This window comes from Charadrius vociferus, unplaced genomic scaffold, assembly GCF_000708025.1.
Source record: "Charadrius vociferus isolate BGI_N301 unplaced genomic scaffold, ASM70802v2 scaffold115, whole genome shotgun sequence".
Classification (NCBI taxonomy): Eukaryota; Metazoa; Chordata; class Aves; order Charadriiformes; family Charadriidae; genus Charadrius; species Charadrius vociferus.
In genome coordinates, this window is record NW_009648636.1 from 128,064 (window position 1) to 143,912 (window position 15,849).

The following is a 15,849-nucleotide window of genomic DNA, read 5'->3' on the forward strand; positions in this document are numbered from 1 at the left end:
CTTCCCTTCCCTTCCCTTCCCTTCCCTTCCCTTCCCTTTCCTTCCCTTCCCTTCCCGGGAAGTCCCCACAGTACTGGGGACCTGAGAGTCACTAATTTTGCCTTTATCTCTTGCCTTTCCCCAGTTGAGCACAAGAGACAAAGAAGGAAGATGGACTCACATCCCAACAACACGATCCATGACTGGAGTACAGCATCCCCAGCACCTATGGAGAGCGTGGTCTGTGAGGATGGACACAACGGGACCAAGTGCTTTGCAGAACACATCCCTGAAATCGTCACCGGTAGCATCACGCTGCTTATCTGCCTCTGCGGGCTGGTGGGGAACGGGGCCATCCTCTGGCTCCTCGGCTTCCGCATCAGGAGAAACCCCTTCACCGCCTACCTCCTGAACCTGGCCGTCGCCGACACCTGCTTTCTCCTCTGCACAGCGGCTTTCCTCGTAATATATCACATGCCCATGCTCAGCTGTTTTCAGCCAGAGATTTTGCGGGTGCTGCCGCTATTTCACTCCATGGTTCTGCTCACCTACAGCACCAGCCTCTATCTCCTCACGGCCATCAGTGTGGAGAGGTGTGTGGGGGTCCTCTGGCCCTTCTGGTGCCGATGCCACCGCCCAAAGCTCCTGTCAGCCATCATGTGCAGCCTGTTGTGGGCCCTTGCCTGTGTCCTTGCCGGGTTGGTGTACTTTGTGTGTGACCTGGGTCACTCTAAACACTGCTGGAATGTTCTTGGAACCTTCTGCCTTCTCAATTTCTGCTTTTTCACTCCCTTTGTGGTTCTTTCCAACCTGATCCTCTTCATCAAGCTTCGACGTAGCTCTTGGCAACACCACCCAGCGAAGCTGTACACTGTCATCTTCCTCACTGTTTTCTTTTTCGTCCTCTTTGGCATCCCGCTCAGCGTCCAGATCTTCCTCAACTTCTTTGTCTACATTAATTTTGTCTTTGAGATCTGCCTGTTGCTGGCCTCCTTCAACAGCAGCATCAATCCAGTTATTTACGTCCTGGTTGGGAGCTATGGAAATTCCAGGTTCAGGGGCTCTGTCAAAGTGGCTCTGCAGAGGGTCTTTGAAGATCGGGCAGATTCCCAAGAGGTGGGTGAGACCCCTGTGATGGGAATTGCTGCCTAAACCCCGATGGCTGCAGACTGGTACCCGGAGAGGGGGAGCCCTGACTCTGCACCACGGGCCAGCACCCACAGGAGCAGTGCCCTTGCCCTGCTGGGTGAGCAGGACCAGCAGTGGATAGTCGCGTGTCCCCCAGGACATGGCCAGGCTTGATGAGATTTCCTGGGGCAGGGCTGGTTCCCACCTCAAACTTATGTTTAAGTTATTTTAATAAAAGTGTCTTTCATGTAGCTTACCGGTGATTGCAGTTTCTTCCCTTGGTGGCTCCATGGGGTGACCTTGCTTGTTCTCCAAATTTCAGTTGTGACAGTCCCCTCACACAGCCCACTAGTTTATATTGCGGAAATGATGTGGTCCAGAAAGTCCTGCATCATTTTTTTTTCCTCTGGGGTTAACACAGTCACACTCCTGGGTCCCCACCTGTGCCTTGTCTGCTTCCCAGTATGGAGATGTCCCAACTCTTCCTACCCTCTTCTGGGACCTTGGAGCCTGATATTTATGCACTGAGCACTCACTAGCTTGACCCTCAAAAGCCCCCAGACCAGAGGAGATGATAGCGAGGGACAGAAATTACATTTTCAGCTCCCTCTGGCTTGATGTCCTCCTGTGCCCCAGTCTGATGGAAGAAACCCATCTCAGTCTGACGGATCATAGAATCATAGAATGGTAAGAGTTGGAAAGGATCTTAAAGCTCATCTAGTTCCAACCCCCTGCCATGGACCAAGATGGACAGAGGATGGATGGACAGACAGATATCTAGGGGCTGATGGCTGTTGGAAAGTGCAACTCTGTGCACCGGGTGGTGAAGCCCATGGAGCAAACTGCTAGGAGAGACCCGAGAAGAGCGACAGAACTAGAGGATGGGAAAGCTCTCACAGGCGAAAGCTCCAGGAGGCTGAGCTCTGCCCGCCAGATGGTTTGATCAACTTTCCTGACACACACAAACAACTGCTACCAGCGCCATAATATTTACAGAACGTAGCTTCCTTTGAACACATACAAGCCTGACCCCTATGCAAACAAATAACTGATGTCTGTAAATCTGGTGTTGGAAATCAAAATTTCAGGCTCAGGCTGTTGCCTGTGAAAGTAGAAGCTGAGAAACCTCTGGGTGCCTCTTTTGCAGAGCACATGGGTGTTGCACGGCATTACCTTGACGTTTTCCTTACCCATGACCTGTTTGCACGTGTACAGGTTGGCTTGGTGAGAGGATGTGAGATTCTGTAGTTTGGGGACCCAACCACAGCGTCAGTGAGGGAGAGAGGAGGTGATTTTGGTCCTGAGGTCCCCATGTGTGCCAGTTCCCAGCACGAACACCCCTTGCTCCCAGATGCAACAGGAGCTGTTTGCGTTTCACCTTCATCACGCCCAGTCAGGGTAGGAATCATCTCGCCCACCTTCAGCTCTTTAGAAATTACATGGACCTGTCTGTGAAAACCGTTTTAGGCAGCTGACTGACTGCAAAGGGAGTGTAGAAGACAATGCAGATGAAAGCCTTCTAGCTGACTAAAGCCAAGTGACCAGCATTCATAGAATCATAGAATGGTTTAGGTTGGAAGGGACCTTAAAGCTCATCTCGTTCCAACCCCCCTGCCCTGGGCAGGGACACCTCCTACCAGCCCAGGTTGCTCCAAGCCCCGTCCAACCTGCCCTTGAACACCTCCAGGGATGGGGCAGCCACAGCTTCTCGGGGCAACCTGCCCCAGGGGATCACCACCCTCACAGGCAACAATTTCTTCCTGATATCTCAGCTAAATCTCCCCTCTTCCAGTTTGAACCCATTCCCCCTCGTCCTGTCGCTATATGCCCTTGTAAGAAGTCCCTCCCCAGCTCTCCTGGAGCCCCTTTAGGCACTGGAAGGGGCTCTGAGGTCTCCCCTTTTTCGCCTTCTCTTCTCCAGGCTGAACCCCCCCAACTCTCCCAGCCTGTCCTCCCAGCAGAGGGGTTTCATCCCTCTGATCACCTTTGTGGCCTCCTCTGGCCCCGCTCCACCAGCTCCATGGCTTTCCTATGTTGGGGTCTCCAGAGCTGGATGCAGTACTCCAGGTGGGGTCTCACCAGAGCAGAACAGAGGGGCAGAATCCCCCCCTTGCCCTGCTGGCCACACTTCTTCTGATGCAGCTCAGGATGTGGTTGGCTTTCTGGGCTGTGATCACACATTGCTGGCTCATGTTGAGCTTCTCGTCAATCAGCACCCCCAGGTCCTTCTCAGGGCTGTATTGATTCATCCTTCCTTAGGAAAAAAAGATTTTCCTGAAATCCGACATCTCTCTGCCATCTGCCTGTGCTCGGGCTTGCATGCAGGTCTTATCGTTCAGTTTGTACACAGTAGCACGCTTTCGGAAACTTGTGCCTTTGATGGTCAAATATCACAGTGAGATTGCAGTATGCAAGCGGCAAACCGAGATCTGAATTGGAAAGAGAAGCTTTGGAGGAACGCCAAGCTTGAAGCTCAGGGTCCTAAAGATACACCCCTGGAAGGACGGGAGAAAGGTTCAGCCAGTTCAAAGATATGAATATTTGGGGATGGGGGTTGCTTTAAAATGAAATGAAAGAGGAACCGGACACGGAGACAATGTGCTTTTCCCAGAGGTCTAGTTTCTGAGACTCTTTTTTGTTAGTCATTTCCTGTACAAATCCAAGAAGAGATTATAACCAGAACCCCGACACTGTCAAATGCGGTGAAATAGTTCCCTGTTTGCAAGAACTGTTGAGAACATGACCTGCTTGGCTAATGCTGAGAAAAGTGGTTTGTGAAAGGACTGGAGAAAGATCCCGCTCTGGACACTGCACAGGCTCACCAAGGCAGGCTTCGGTCCAGTTTTCCAAGTGATAATTCCAGGAAAACTCATGAAGATCCCATCACGGAGGCGGCAGCTGGCGAGCACGAGGTGATGTGAGTCTGCAGGGCGTCTGCTCCAGCGAAGTTCTCCAGGCTGCGAGAGGAAAGAAGGTCAGACTTTTCTGGGTGGGAGGGTGGTTTCTTTTTCAGCCTAATCGGTGCCTCCCCTCGTTGGTTTTGAACCTGTTGGTCAGTTTGCACCAAATCTGGTTGGGGAATAGTGCTCTTGAGGGTATTAAGACCTATAAATATTGTGGAAAGAGGTGAAAGGGGAATAATGAAATGAGTGTACCCCTGAAGGAACCCAGCAGTAATATCAACTATAACATTAGAAATCTGAGAATCCATATCAGATCCACCCCCTTTTTTGACATCTCCAAGGACAACCCTTTCATCTTGTTATTTCCCTCCTCCCGACCTGTCCTGGCCGAAGCCAGGAAGGAGGCATCTCACTAGCTTTTGCTCCACCTCTTGTACATACTCTTCTGCCAGGTGTGTCATACCAACCTCCCCACACCCTGGCTGCCATCTCTCCTGTCCCTCGTTCCTCTCTGTGCTCCTCCACGCGGAACCTGGGGCATGGCTGCAAAGACCTGAACCACCTTCTTTCGGGGACAGCAGAGTTGCTAACGTGTCTCTGTCTTATCTCGTCCCTCCAGCTGTGCGAGGAGGAAGGAGAAGCGGCAGAGGTTTCGTAATGAGCACAGTGTTCCCTGCTGTGGAACCAGCCAGCCCTGCTTGCTGGAGCCAGCCCGGTGGGACAGCATACAACAGGAGCTGGCATCACAGGCTGCTGAGGCACGAGGATGATGACTACAACTGGACCGTCTATGAAGATGGTCACTTGAGCAAAGTCCCTGTCACGCTGCTCATCTGCGTCTGTGGGCTGGTGGGGAACGGGGCCATCCTCTGGTTCCTCGGTTCCCGTGCCCGCAGGAATCCCATCACCATCTACGTCCTCAACCTGGCCGTCGCCGACTTCACCTTCCTCCTCTCCATCGCCATTGCCCTTGTGATACTTTACAGCCCAGAGAGCCTTTGTCACAGGCTGGGCTCACGGGACGTGACAACCGTGCTGAACATCACCATCGTCTTCTCTTTCACTGCCAGCGTCTACCTCCTGACAGCCGTCAGTGCCGTCACGTCTCTGTCCCTCCTCCCCCTGGCCCGCTGCCCCTGCCAGTGCTCCTGGCGCTTGCCAGTGCTCGTGTGTGCCCTGCTCTGGTTCCTCTCCTCCCTGCTCACCCTCACCCTCTCCTTCTGCCCTGCAGTGCTCATCGCCTTCGTCCTGAGCTACCTCCTGGCAGTGCTTACCCTCATGTTGGCTGGTTTAACCCTGCTTGCCAGGGTCTTGTGTTGTTCACGGCAATATCCCCCAAGGACGCTCTGTGGTGTGGTCCTGCTAGCTGTCTTCTTCTTCCCATTCTTCACTGCGGATTTTGGTTACTGGCTCTTGCTAAGACTCTTTGATTTTTCTGGTTTTGTCTTCGATGACTCTCTCCCATTGGCCTGTCTGAACAGCACTGTCAAGCCTGTTATTTACCTCTTGGCTGGGACCTGTGCAAAGAACTTCACACCCTCTGTCAGGGTTGCTTTCCAGAGGGCTTTTGAAGATGTAACAGAGCCCCAAAACAGAGGGGAAACTCCCGGAGAAAACACGGTGGAAACAGCTGTTTAAACCTCTGCAGACACTTTCTGAGAGAAGATACTCCAGGGATGGAGGCATCTCGTGAGCCATGGCGAGCCAAGGAAGATGGTTTTGGCGTGGGACTGGCCACAGCTGAATGGAATTAGCTGCAGCACAAGGAACCGTGCTGGGGTGGACACTGGACAATGTGGAGAAATACCCACTGAAACCTTTTGCGTTGAAACCTTTGCTGGGGATCTGTCCTGTCCAGCAGGTCTGAGCTTTCCCTGTCTCAAAAGTGACCTCCCTCTACCCTGCGCTCTATTAAAACAGAGCCACGGAGGCTCTCAGCTCCTGCCAGTGGGGTTTCTTGGTGTGTCTTCTTAAGAGCAGAGGTTGGGTGGATCAGAAAGCTTGGCACAGCAGGGCAGAGCCATTGCTGGGCAAACCCTTGTGTGTGCTCCTCCTCAGTGGGTGCTGAACTGTGTGAAGAATATGTGGAGACTGCACAGTCAGCGTTGTTGCCAGGCAAGTAGGCATGTGTTTGGGATCGCCCCAGAAGGCTTTCAGCACTTGTGGGCAGCTCCACTGTGGTGATTTGGCTCAACTTGAGCCTTCTTATGGTGAGATACATCTCTGCTAACTGCATCCCAGAGACATGTCTTCTGCTGCCCAGGTCCCTCCCAGAATGAATGAGGAGGTCTTGGCACTGTCAACAGATGGCTCACCCCAACCATCGCGGTCACCTGCCTTAGGATGAGGTCCAACATGCTCTAGGGGTACCTGTCCTCCTCATAGGTGAGACAGAGACTTTAGAATGAGAGGAAACGAGCCGTTTTATGACAGAGCGGAGTCAGCCTTGCTCTGCTCACCAGTGACCAGCTCGGCAGTGAAGCCCAGTTGTTGTTTATTCAACAGAATTTGTGGTCAGAGTTACCATGTTGGCCAACAAAAAAAAAAAGAAATCCAAATTTCATGTAGGAGTAGTAACAAAATGATGCCTTAGGTAAGTAACCAGAAAAAGACCACTGTAATTGGGCTTTTGGAGCGTACGCTTATTTACCAAAGCAGCGGTGCCCAGGAGCTGCTCAGTTCCTCCTGAGGATGGCTGGGGTCAGGATGGAGGCATTGATGGGCTTCCGCTTGATGCTGAAGCTGAGGAACCAAAGGATGGCCCCATTCCCTGCCAGCCTGCGGAGGCAGATGAGCAGTGTGATGCTCCCAATTTCCATAAAATTAAGTGGCCCATACATTTGGTGATGTTAATTTCCGTATTTCAGGGTCTTTTTGCTCATGGAGACAGAGGTGCGTTGGGTGGAGATACTATGAAATCTTCGCTGCGAGCCAAAAGAGTACGGGAATTATTGTCTCTGACTTGCCGAGACCATCTGATCTGGTAATCCCCTGACTTGCGTGATGGCAAAGAGCCGTGTTCGGGGAGTGTTTGGTGGGCTGTGCCAGAGCAGGTTCCCGTCGCAGCTTCTGCAGCTGGCACTGGCCCGCTGTGCTTATCTCTGGCATCAGAGAGGTGATCATTGCCATCAGACATCCTGAGTTGCACTGTGTTAGCTCACTCTTCACCTTGAAATATTTCCTTGCCAAAATCGCTGCCTTTTCTGGAGACATAGCTTCCCCCATCTCCCCTTCCAACTTTGGAGGACAGGGCATCATAGGCTTGGCTGAAGTCAGGCAAAAGAGTCTGAAGCCTCCTTTGGGATGCTTTTGTCCTTGTGGACAAAACTTTTGTGGAGATATTGCAAAGGGAAACATGTCTTAAAAACCACTCCTGGTTTTCATGTAGGGACTGATAGGAACAGGGCTGGAGTAGATACTCTGTGCCCTTGGAGGGACATCTACTGTCCTGTTCGGTCACTGAGAGGCCCCAGCAGGGAGGTGACAACCTCCAGAATGCAATGTCTGGTCACCCAGCCTTAGTCTGTTGCAAAAAGCCGTGTTGCCCTGGAGAAGAGCTGGAAAACAGCACATTGCGTGAACTTCTAGGCACAAAAATGAATGTGGAGAACATGCCACTCGTAGACCCCCGGCACTATCGAGCCCATACTTTTCTCAGAAAGATTTAACCGTGGAATTAAAGAGTATGACAAATTCCCACTTCAGGTAGAGAAGTTCTGCAAAGTCAGGCTTGCCAGGAAAAGGGGTTGGTGACGGCTGTCTGGGACAGCCACTTTGGTTTGGTCTCCTCCCTCGTGCCTGAGGAGCAGGCCTTTACCAGAGATCACATACCGTGGTCAGGAGACTCCCCGCACAATCTCAGCACATCAATGATGACTTCCAATCATAAGTCCATGGAAGGCGATCTTGTCAGTAGGAGGCAGCCACGTCACCCCCTTCCTCTCCTTCCAACTTCCTCCAGTGCCATCCCACCACGAGAGGGCCTTCAGGCTTTCCCTGTGTGTACCTGGAGCTGGACCAGGAGACCCTCCACTTTGGGAAATGCCCAGGGTGTGGACATGCAACAGCACAAGGGCTTCACCCGCTGCTTCTGATGAAACTCCCCCCGGCGGGTGGCCTTAGAGATTGCGTCTGTGGGTTACATGGAGCTGCAGATGGGGTTTTATCTGCAGATTCTTGTCTCACCCAACCTCATCCATCAGCACTGTGGGGACAGCTCACTGCTCTCTGTATTTCTTTTGCTTTCCCATTCTCTCTAGTGCTTTTTTGCTTTCTCTCTTCCTTTCTCTTCCTTTCTTCCTTCCTTTCTTTCTTTCTCATTGTCATGGTTAAACCCTGGCCACCAAGTAGGACCACGCAGGTGCTCTCTCACTTCTCCTCCTCTCCCCCAGAAAAGTAGGGAGAAGAGGGAGAAAAGGAGGCAGCACAGAAAAAAAGCATGTCGTAGAGTCACATAAAGACAGTTTAATAGAGCAATAATGGACAAGGAAAATAACAACAATAACAATAACAATAATGGTAAAGGAATGTACAAGCCAAACTAATACAACACAAGTCACTCTCACCCACTCTCAACACCCGATGACCGATTGTTCAGCCCTCCTTGAGCAGCGACCACAGATTCCTGCTCCCCGGCCCATCCCCATTGATGTCCTCAGCATGATGTCTATGGCACGGAACATTCCTTTGTCCAGCGTGTCCTCTCTGTGCTCCCTCTCAGCTTTTGCGGGAAGCTGAAAAAAGTCCTTCAGTCCTATAACCATTACCTGGCAACAGCTAAAACAATATGCATTATCGACTTTCATACCAAATGTGTAACACAGCAGCCACGAGAAGGAACTCTACCCCAGCTGCAACCAGGACACTCATTCTCCAAACTGTCATTTTACCCTACACCTTATTCTCTACACCACTCCTCCCCCACCACCAACCAGGACCCTTTGGCTTGCTCATTTTTGCAGTCCTTTTTGCAGAGCCCGGCCTTGCTTGGACAACAGAGATGGCCAGAGCTCCCCCAGGGCATCCTGTGTCAGACTTTTCCCAGGCAAGACATCTCCCAAAACACCACAGAACTCATCTGCTGAGCTAAAGGGGACAAAGTTTATTCGCCGGGGACAGAGCAATGAGGGTCACGGCCATGGCAATAGAGCGCGGGCACAGGGACTGAGCCTGGCTGAGCAGTGCTGCGCTGGGCTGGGCTGGCTCTGTGCTTTGTGCCCCCGTGTCTCCATCTCCTTCTGGTGGTTGGCGAGGGGACGCATCTCCAGGTCTCCTTGCCAGCAGTGCCTTACACAGTGGTCTCCACTGTAGTGTCCTCAGGCACGTGGCTCCCCTCCTCACTTGTAGCTTTCTCTTCGAACACTTGGCGGAGGGCGACTTTCACTGAGCTGTGGAAGCGGTGCTGACGGTAACTCCCCACCAGGAAATAAATGAATGGGTTGACGCTGCTGTTCAGCGATGTCGGCAGGTAGGCAATATGAAGGCAAAAGACGTTTATATAAATAAGATCGGTGAAAATTGCCAGAGTGGGAGGAAACCCAAAGATGAACATGAAGATGACGCTGAGGAGGACAGCAACATAGAGTTTGCCCGGGTGTCGTCTCTGTGAGCCACATCGGAGTTTGATGAAGAGGGACATGTTGGAAAGCAATGTGAACACAGAGAAAATGAGAAAATTCACAATGCTTAAACCTTTTAATAGTTCTTCACAGTGTTTATGAAAATGGCTATTACAGATTACACAAGTCAAAGAAACAACAAGTCCGTCAAGAGCCCAGAGCACCCCACACATGATGCCTGACAAGTGCTTTGGGCGGTGACACCGGTACCAGATTGGGAACAAAACAGAGACGCACCTCTCAATGCTCATGGCTGTCAGGAGACACATGCTGGCAAAATAACAAAACAGAAACAGAATCATCAGGATATAATAAGACAAATCATACTGTAATTGATAAAACCCATAGGCTGATGAAATAATGTATAATGTAAGTACAACGAGGAGGAACAGGAGCAGAGAGAAGTCAGCGATGGCCAGGTTCAGGACATAGACAGTGAAGGGGGTCTTCTTCATCTGGCAGCCCAGGAACCACAAAACCACCATATTCCCCACAAGTCCACACAGACAAATACCAATAAAAACACTTGCAGTTATCGACATATTCAACTGGTAGTTTATGCACCAATTTGGTTTAGCTGGCGGCAAGTCTGCATATCCAGAATCTATGTAGTACAGATAGAGGTTGGTTGTGTTGGTCTCCTCCATGGCGAATGACCCTACTCCGGGTGGCCGCCTTCTCCCTCTCCCACCACTCCTAGGAGAGACCAGGAATCAGAAGGAAATGAGGGGCATCAGCGTTCCCAGCACTCATCATCTTTCCCCATGGCCCCACGCCAGCCCCAGGCTATGCCAGGAAAGACCCCATCCCCTGCCATGACCAGGACAGCCTCCACCCCTCCAGCCCTGTCCCAGCTGGGAGGCATCTGTCATGGAGTCTTATTAGGAAATTAAATTAGGCAGCTGATAAACTCAAACTAAACTTTGTTTCTACCAAAACTGTTTAAGACTCCAACAAACATTATCAAACAAATAACCAACAGGCTCAAGATGTTAAAAGGAATTAATACGCCACAGCCAATTTAAGAATTCTTAAGCTTTGGCAGCATGTCCCAAAATGCCTAATCGCTCACCTAGTCAGGTGATGGCTCTCAGCTTGCAGGAGTGGTGATGGGTGACATCCCAAACCACAGGGAGAGTCCCTGACTGCAGACCCGCTTCTCTGAGGAGGACTGATTCAATTTGCACCCCGTCTGGGCTCCATTTATACCCTCGGTCAAATCTGATCTGTGGTCATACATGGTCATGTTAGTCCTCATTGGCTGAGGGCCTTAACTTGCTCATCTTTCAGCCGAAGTGTGCATGTGACTGGGTCACCTGACCCCTAAACCACAACTGCCAGAGTTTGGAGAAGTTTTGGTCCCTATCAGGGTGGGTGCACCTGCCAAAGAGTCCACCCCTTGACCACAGTCACTATTTGACTGGTTTCTTTGGAGTGGTCCTACAGTCACCTCTTGCCTTCAAAGTTAAGAGGGAGCGTGGTCTCTGGGACCCTCATGCTCATGGTGGATCATCGTTTCTTGGTTGTCCTAAGGTTGTATTGGGACATCAATTACACAAATGGTTTTTGGGGGAGTATACTCCACAATCGATACAGATCTCACTATTGCACACTTAGTGCAACTTATCATAATACAAATCCAAATAACCATAACTACAATCATTATCAAAGACTGGAGGATGCTAGTTAGCCATGCTGACAAAGACGACCCAAACATATCAAAAACTTTCCCCAGCCAGTCCATTCGTTCTGCAGCAACAATTGCCTCCGAGTCTGTTGCCACCTTCATCATCATGTTGATTTGCTCCTTTAGCGGCATCGGCATCAGTACGTGTGGGATATCTCCTTTAATAGCATAATTTCATTTAATCGCATAATTTGATGTAATAGCATCAAGTCCAAAACGGCTCGGTTTTGGAGAGTCATTTTACCAGTATGTTGTAACTGATTGTTTCAGAGTCCCAGGCTACCAGACGTAGCGTTGGCTAAGGCTCACAGTTGTAGGCCTGGTTCCAGAATGCCCTGAATACTGATTCCACCCACCATCCCACTTGCGCTGGGGCTTCCTGGTGTGGTACTATTTTCACCATCATTCCACCCCTTGGCCTCATCACCAGGTGGGAAGTTCTAATTATATCTTGCGTCCCACATTGAGCTAGCATTCACCACATCAGATGGCCAACTATGGGCAATACGGCCATAGACATTTCCAATATGAAAGCTGTAATTATTATATTGTTTCCATATAAACTCGAGGGCTAGTGGTACATTAACTTCCAGCACAAAAATCAGTAAAGGGTCTTCTGCTGACTTGGGGGTAGATAGGCAGACTGCTACAGAGGCGAGGTTCATCATTTGGGCAAACCCTATTATCGTTTTTGCTACCATATTGTTGTCCAGATCCCCTTTATCCACGCTGACCATTCCCACTGTTGCCCGTAGAAGCGCCAGGACAGCCCGTTTGTCCATTGTCCTCTAAGAAAACATGAAGTTGGGGCTCGGATTTTTGAAACTGGGCATAGGGGTTAGAAATTGGGAATTGTCCACTGAGCACCTATGTGGTCAGTCTTTCCACCCCTGTTTAGAGCTTCCCAGCTGCGAGCTTATTTGTTTCACCTAAATAAATGGAACTTGTTTTGAACTTCTGCTTAGTTACACAAAGGAAGGCCCTGAGACTGGTGTGAACCAGGAGATAAGGAAGCTGCAACCATCAGTAGAGGCTGCAACCCGACAAGATAAGACCAGCTAACGGCCCGCTGGGAGACACAGAAAGAAGCCAATAAGGGAAAAGAAGACCCCAGACCAGAAATTACCACTGGACCAGGTGGTGTGTGCAAGGCGCGTGAAGAGCACATGAAAGGCAGATGCATGGATTGTAAGGGTATAATGGCCCAGTAATTTCTTTGTTCTGGGTCCCTCCCTGGAGGCACCCAGCTCGAGCTGCCCTTGCTGCTGCACCACTTGAATAAATTATTTATTTGGGGGATTTTTGCCTGAGTCTCTGCTACAGGAAACTTAGGGCGAAGTAACTTCTTTAACAGTTTGGCACCCTGAAGGGGACCCTAGGCCACCACCACCTTCACATCCTCTTGTCTCCAAACATCCAACTGCTGGCATTGGGTGAGTTCACCCGGAAACTTTGACGCCGAAGGGCGAGCATGACAATTCCCTAAACAGAAAATCCTGTAGGGAGTTTGAGTCTTTCTCTCTGTACCACAGCGAGTCTGAGTTTCTCCCTTGCTGCAGCTTTAGGTGGTGTGCAGCCTCATCAGCGCAAGGTGCACGTGGTAGGGGGTTCAAGTGCTGCGGGGTTCAAGTCTCTTTTAGTGGCAGAAAAAGAATCGGAAATAGATCTGGCACAGAGAAAAGGACGTCTTTGGCTGAGGTACAGCAAAAACTGGGAAGAATTTATGCTCCACGGCTGGCCATTTATAACCAGAGATGGAAACTTGGCAGAACGGCGGCCACCACAGGGGACCTTTGATCAGCACAGCCTTACCTTTCTGCACCATTGCCAAGAGGATGGCTTCCTGGGACAAATGGATTACTGGTATGTTTGGGATGACTGAGCGCGGGAGAGGAAACACCCAAGTCGGAGGTGCGGGATAAAAGAGGCATTGCCAAAAGTAACGCCTCCAGTAGCGGAGGCTACTGCCCTGGATGAAGCCTCAGCTAATGTCCCAATCGCATCCGCTCCACCTTATATACCTACTGCTCCTTCTCTGCCTTCTGATTCTGCTCCCCCGGCTGCCAGACTCCACCCTATGATTTTTACTGTTTTACCTAATCCCGCTGCTATGCAACCGGGAGGTGACAGGGTTCCCCCTGTGTTGCACGATTTATGAACCAGCCTTGGAATCCCAGAGATTCCGCTTCACGGGGGAGTAAAATGCCCAGACTGAGAGAGGATGCAGAAAAAATGTGCTCAGTTGTTTTTCTAATATATGCCCAGGGTGTGACCCAAATTGGGGAGATACCGAAATACTTTTAAAAGAATTGTTCCGGCCAGATGAATGGAAAAAGATAATTAAGAAAGCTTGCAGAAGTAGCACAAAAAGCTGGGAGAGGTAGAACCCCCTGGCCGGCAAATGATCCAAATTGGGATTAAAATAATGCAGGAGGGAGAGCCACCAGCCAAACTGCAGTCCGAAATTTAGCAGAAGCAATTAGGGCGTGCAGATAATGGCGGGTAAATTGGGCTAAGGTACAGGAGTGCTGACAAAGGCTGGACGAACATCCTAGTGATTTGTGGGCCCGACTCCAACAAGCCTTGTTGAAATATTGGGGGATGACCACTGTCGTGGTTTAACCCCAGCCAGCAACCAGGACCACGCGGCCGCTCGCTCACCCCTCCTTCCCCTCAGAAGGGTGGGGAGAAAAGGGAGAAAAGGAAGGGAAAGGGGGAAAAAAACCCTTGTGGGTGGAGATAAAAACAGTTTAATAGAACAGTAATGGAAAAGGAAAATAACAATAATAATAAAAATATATATATTTAGCGTGACGTCTAGTGTACGGAATATTCCTTTGGCCATTCCATTATTCTGTCTGTGCTCCTTCTCAGCTTCTAGGGGAAGCTGAAAAAAGTCCTTAAATACTATAACGATCACCTGGCAACAAGTAAACCAATACATGATTGACATTCCTTTCATACCAAATCTGAAACACAGCAGCCACTGGAAGGAAAATGAACTCTAGTCCAGCTCAAAGCAGCACAGACCACAAAAAATTTTAATGACGCACTCGCAATTAGCATCAGCGTGGATCAGGCAGCCCCCGATATACAGAAATACTTTAAAGAACACATGCCCGGATTGCAGGGGGAGAATTTGTAAAAGATTTTGAGTGTTGCTGTGTTCGTCTGTGACAGGTGTGAGGAAAAGCAGAAAGCTGAGCAGATTAAAGAAAGACAGAAAGGGAAAGAAGAGGAGGCAAATTTTCTGGTCACGGCTTTGGCAAGGAGCTTGAAAGGGAGAAACAGGGGCCGAAGGGGAAGAAGACCGGGTACAGGGTCTGGACTAGAACTGGAAGGAAAACACGGTGGAAACAGCTGTTTAAACCTCTGCAGATGCTTTCTGAAAGAAGATGCTCCAGGGATGGAGGCATCTCGTGAGCCATGGCGAGCCAAGGAAGATGGTTTTGGCGTGGGACTGGCCACAGCTGAATGGAATTAGCTGCAGCACAAGGAACCGTGCTGGGATGGACACTGGACAATGGGGAGAATTACTCACTGAAACCTTTTGCGTTGAAACCTTTGCTGGGGATCTGTCCTGTCCAACAGGTCTGAGCTTTCCCTGTCTCAAGTGACCTCCCTCTATCCTGCTCTCTGTTAAAACAGAGCCATGGAGGCTCTTAGCTCCTGCCAGTGGGGTTTCTTGGTGTGTCTTCTTAAGAGCAGAGGTTGGGTGGATCAGAAAGCTTGGCACAGCAGGGCAGAGCCATTGCTGGGCAAACCCTTGTGTGTGCTCCTCCTCAGCGTGTGCTGAACTGTGTGAGCTGAACCGTGTGAAGAGTATGTGGAGACTGCACAGTCAGCGTTGTTGCCAGGCAAGTAGGCATGTGTTTGGGATCACCCTGGAAGGCTTTCCTAGAACTGCATTGCTTCTGCTGCTAACTGAGCTTTGTCCGCATATCATGTGGGTTGTCTGCACGCGAGGCTTATTGACTGGAACTGCCTCTGGTGGTTCCTCCCACTTTTCTCCGGGCTGTCTTGATGGTTAGCTTGAGCAAATGCCATTTCGCAACCATGACCTGAGGTCCGCATCTATTTCTGGTGTGTTTGCTCCTCATCTGGAAAAACAAGAGGAATAGGGCTAAAATGAAACAACCCGAAAAGCACAGCCCTGCCGGAAGACTCTGTAAAGAATGTGTTTTCCATGTGGAAGAGAATACAGGGAGAAGGAAGGAAAACGGTGGACTTTTTATGGAAAAGACCCTGTTGAGACCATCAGGACTGACTCCCTGTAGCCCGGCTCAGGCGCTCGTGGGGTAAAAGGGGTAGTGGCAGCATTTTCTCGGCTCCTCTCTCTTCTCCATGGCTGTGAGGTCTTCCCATCAAGGAGCTGGGGGGACGCAGGGGTACAACAGCTCTTGTTTGCATGTGAACTAAGCCACCAGCAAACCATCGCTTTTGAGCTGGTTTTGTTCCGTGGTGTGATTCCCCACCAGGCACTAACTCTAGTACGAGCACAAGGGAAAGGTTGGGAAGATGCAGCTGGCAGGGA

The 15,849-nt window shown here is 50.4% G+C and overlaps 3 protein-coding genes across 3 annotated transcripts; 2 read left to right on the plus strand and 1 right to left on the minus strand.

Annotated features, from left to right (window-relative positions):
• Positions 1-207: 207 nt before the first annotated feature.
• Positions 208-1,131, plus strand: LOC104287550 (proto-oncogene Mas-like). Its single transcript, XM_009886272.1, has one exon. The coding sequence runs from the start codon at positions 208-210 to the stop codon at positions 1,129-1,131; it is 924 nt and encodes a 307-aa protein (XP_009884574.1).
• Positions 1,132-4,667: 3,536 nt separating this feature from the next.
• Positions 4,668-5,648, plus strand: LOC104287552 (mas-related G-protein coupled receptor member B4-like). The gene has a single exon (XM_009886273.1). It carries the CDS (start codon positions 4,668-4,670, stop codon positions 5,646-5,648), a length of 981 nt encoding a protein of 326 aa, XP_009884575.1.
• Positions 5,649-6,685: 1,037 nt separating this feature from the next.
• On the minus strand, positions 6,686-10,275 carry LOC104287553 (proto-oncogene Mas-like). The gene is made up of 3 exons (XM_009886274.1): positions 9,839-10,275; positions 9,302-9,571; positions 6,686-6,788 (listed from the first exon to the last, which is right to left on the minus strand). Exons 1-3 carry the CDS (start codon positions 10,273-10,275, stop codon positions 6,686-6,688), a joined length of 810 nt encoding a protein of 269 aa, XP_009884576.1.
• Between the last annotated feature and the right edge of the window lie 5,574 nt (positions 10,276-15,849).

Excerpts from the sequence above, each read along its gene's own strand:
- LOC104287550 (XM_009886272.1), top strand. The coding sequence starts at position 208 with ATGGAGAGCGTGGTCTGTGAGGATGGACACAACGGGACCAAGTGCTTT.
- LOC104287552 (XM_009886273.1), top strand. The coding sequence starts at position 4,668 with ATGAGCACAGTGTTCCCTGCTGTGGAACCAGCCAGCCCTGCTTGCTGG.
- LOC104287553 (XM_009886274.1), bottom strand. The coding sequence starts at position 10,275 with ATGGAGGAGACCAACACAACCAACCTCTATCTGTACTACATAGATTCT. Across the intron at positions 9,572-9,838 it reads TCTGTTTTGTTCCCAATCTG|CGTCATCTTCATGTTCATCT; the intron begins GTACCGGTGTCA and ends TGTCCTCCTCAG. Across the intron at positions 6,789-9,301 it reads ACTACAGTGGAGACCACTGT|GCTGGCAGGGAATGGGGCCA; the intron begins GTAAGGCACTGC and ends CTGCCTCCGCAG.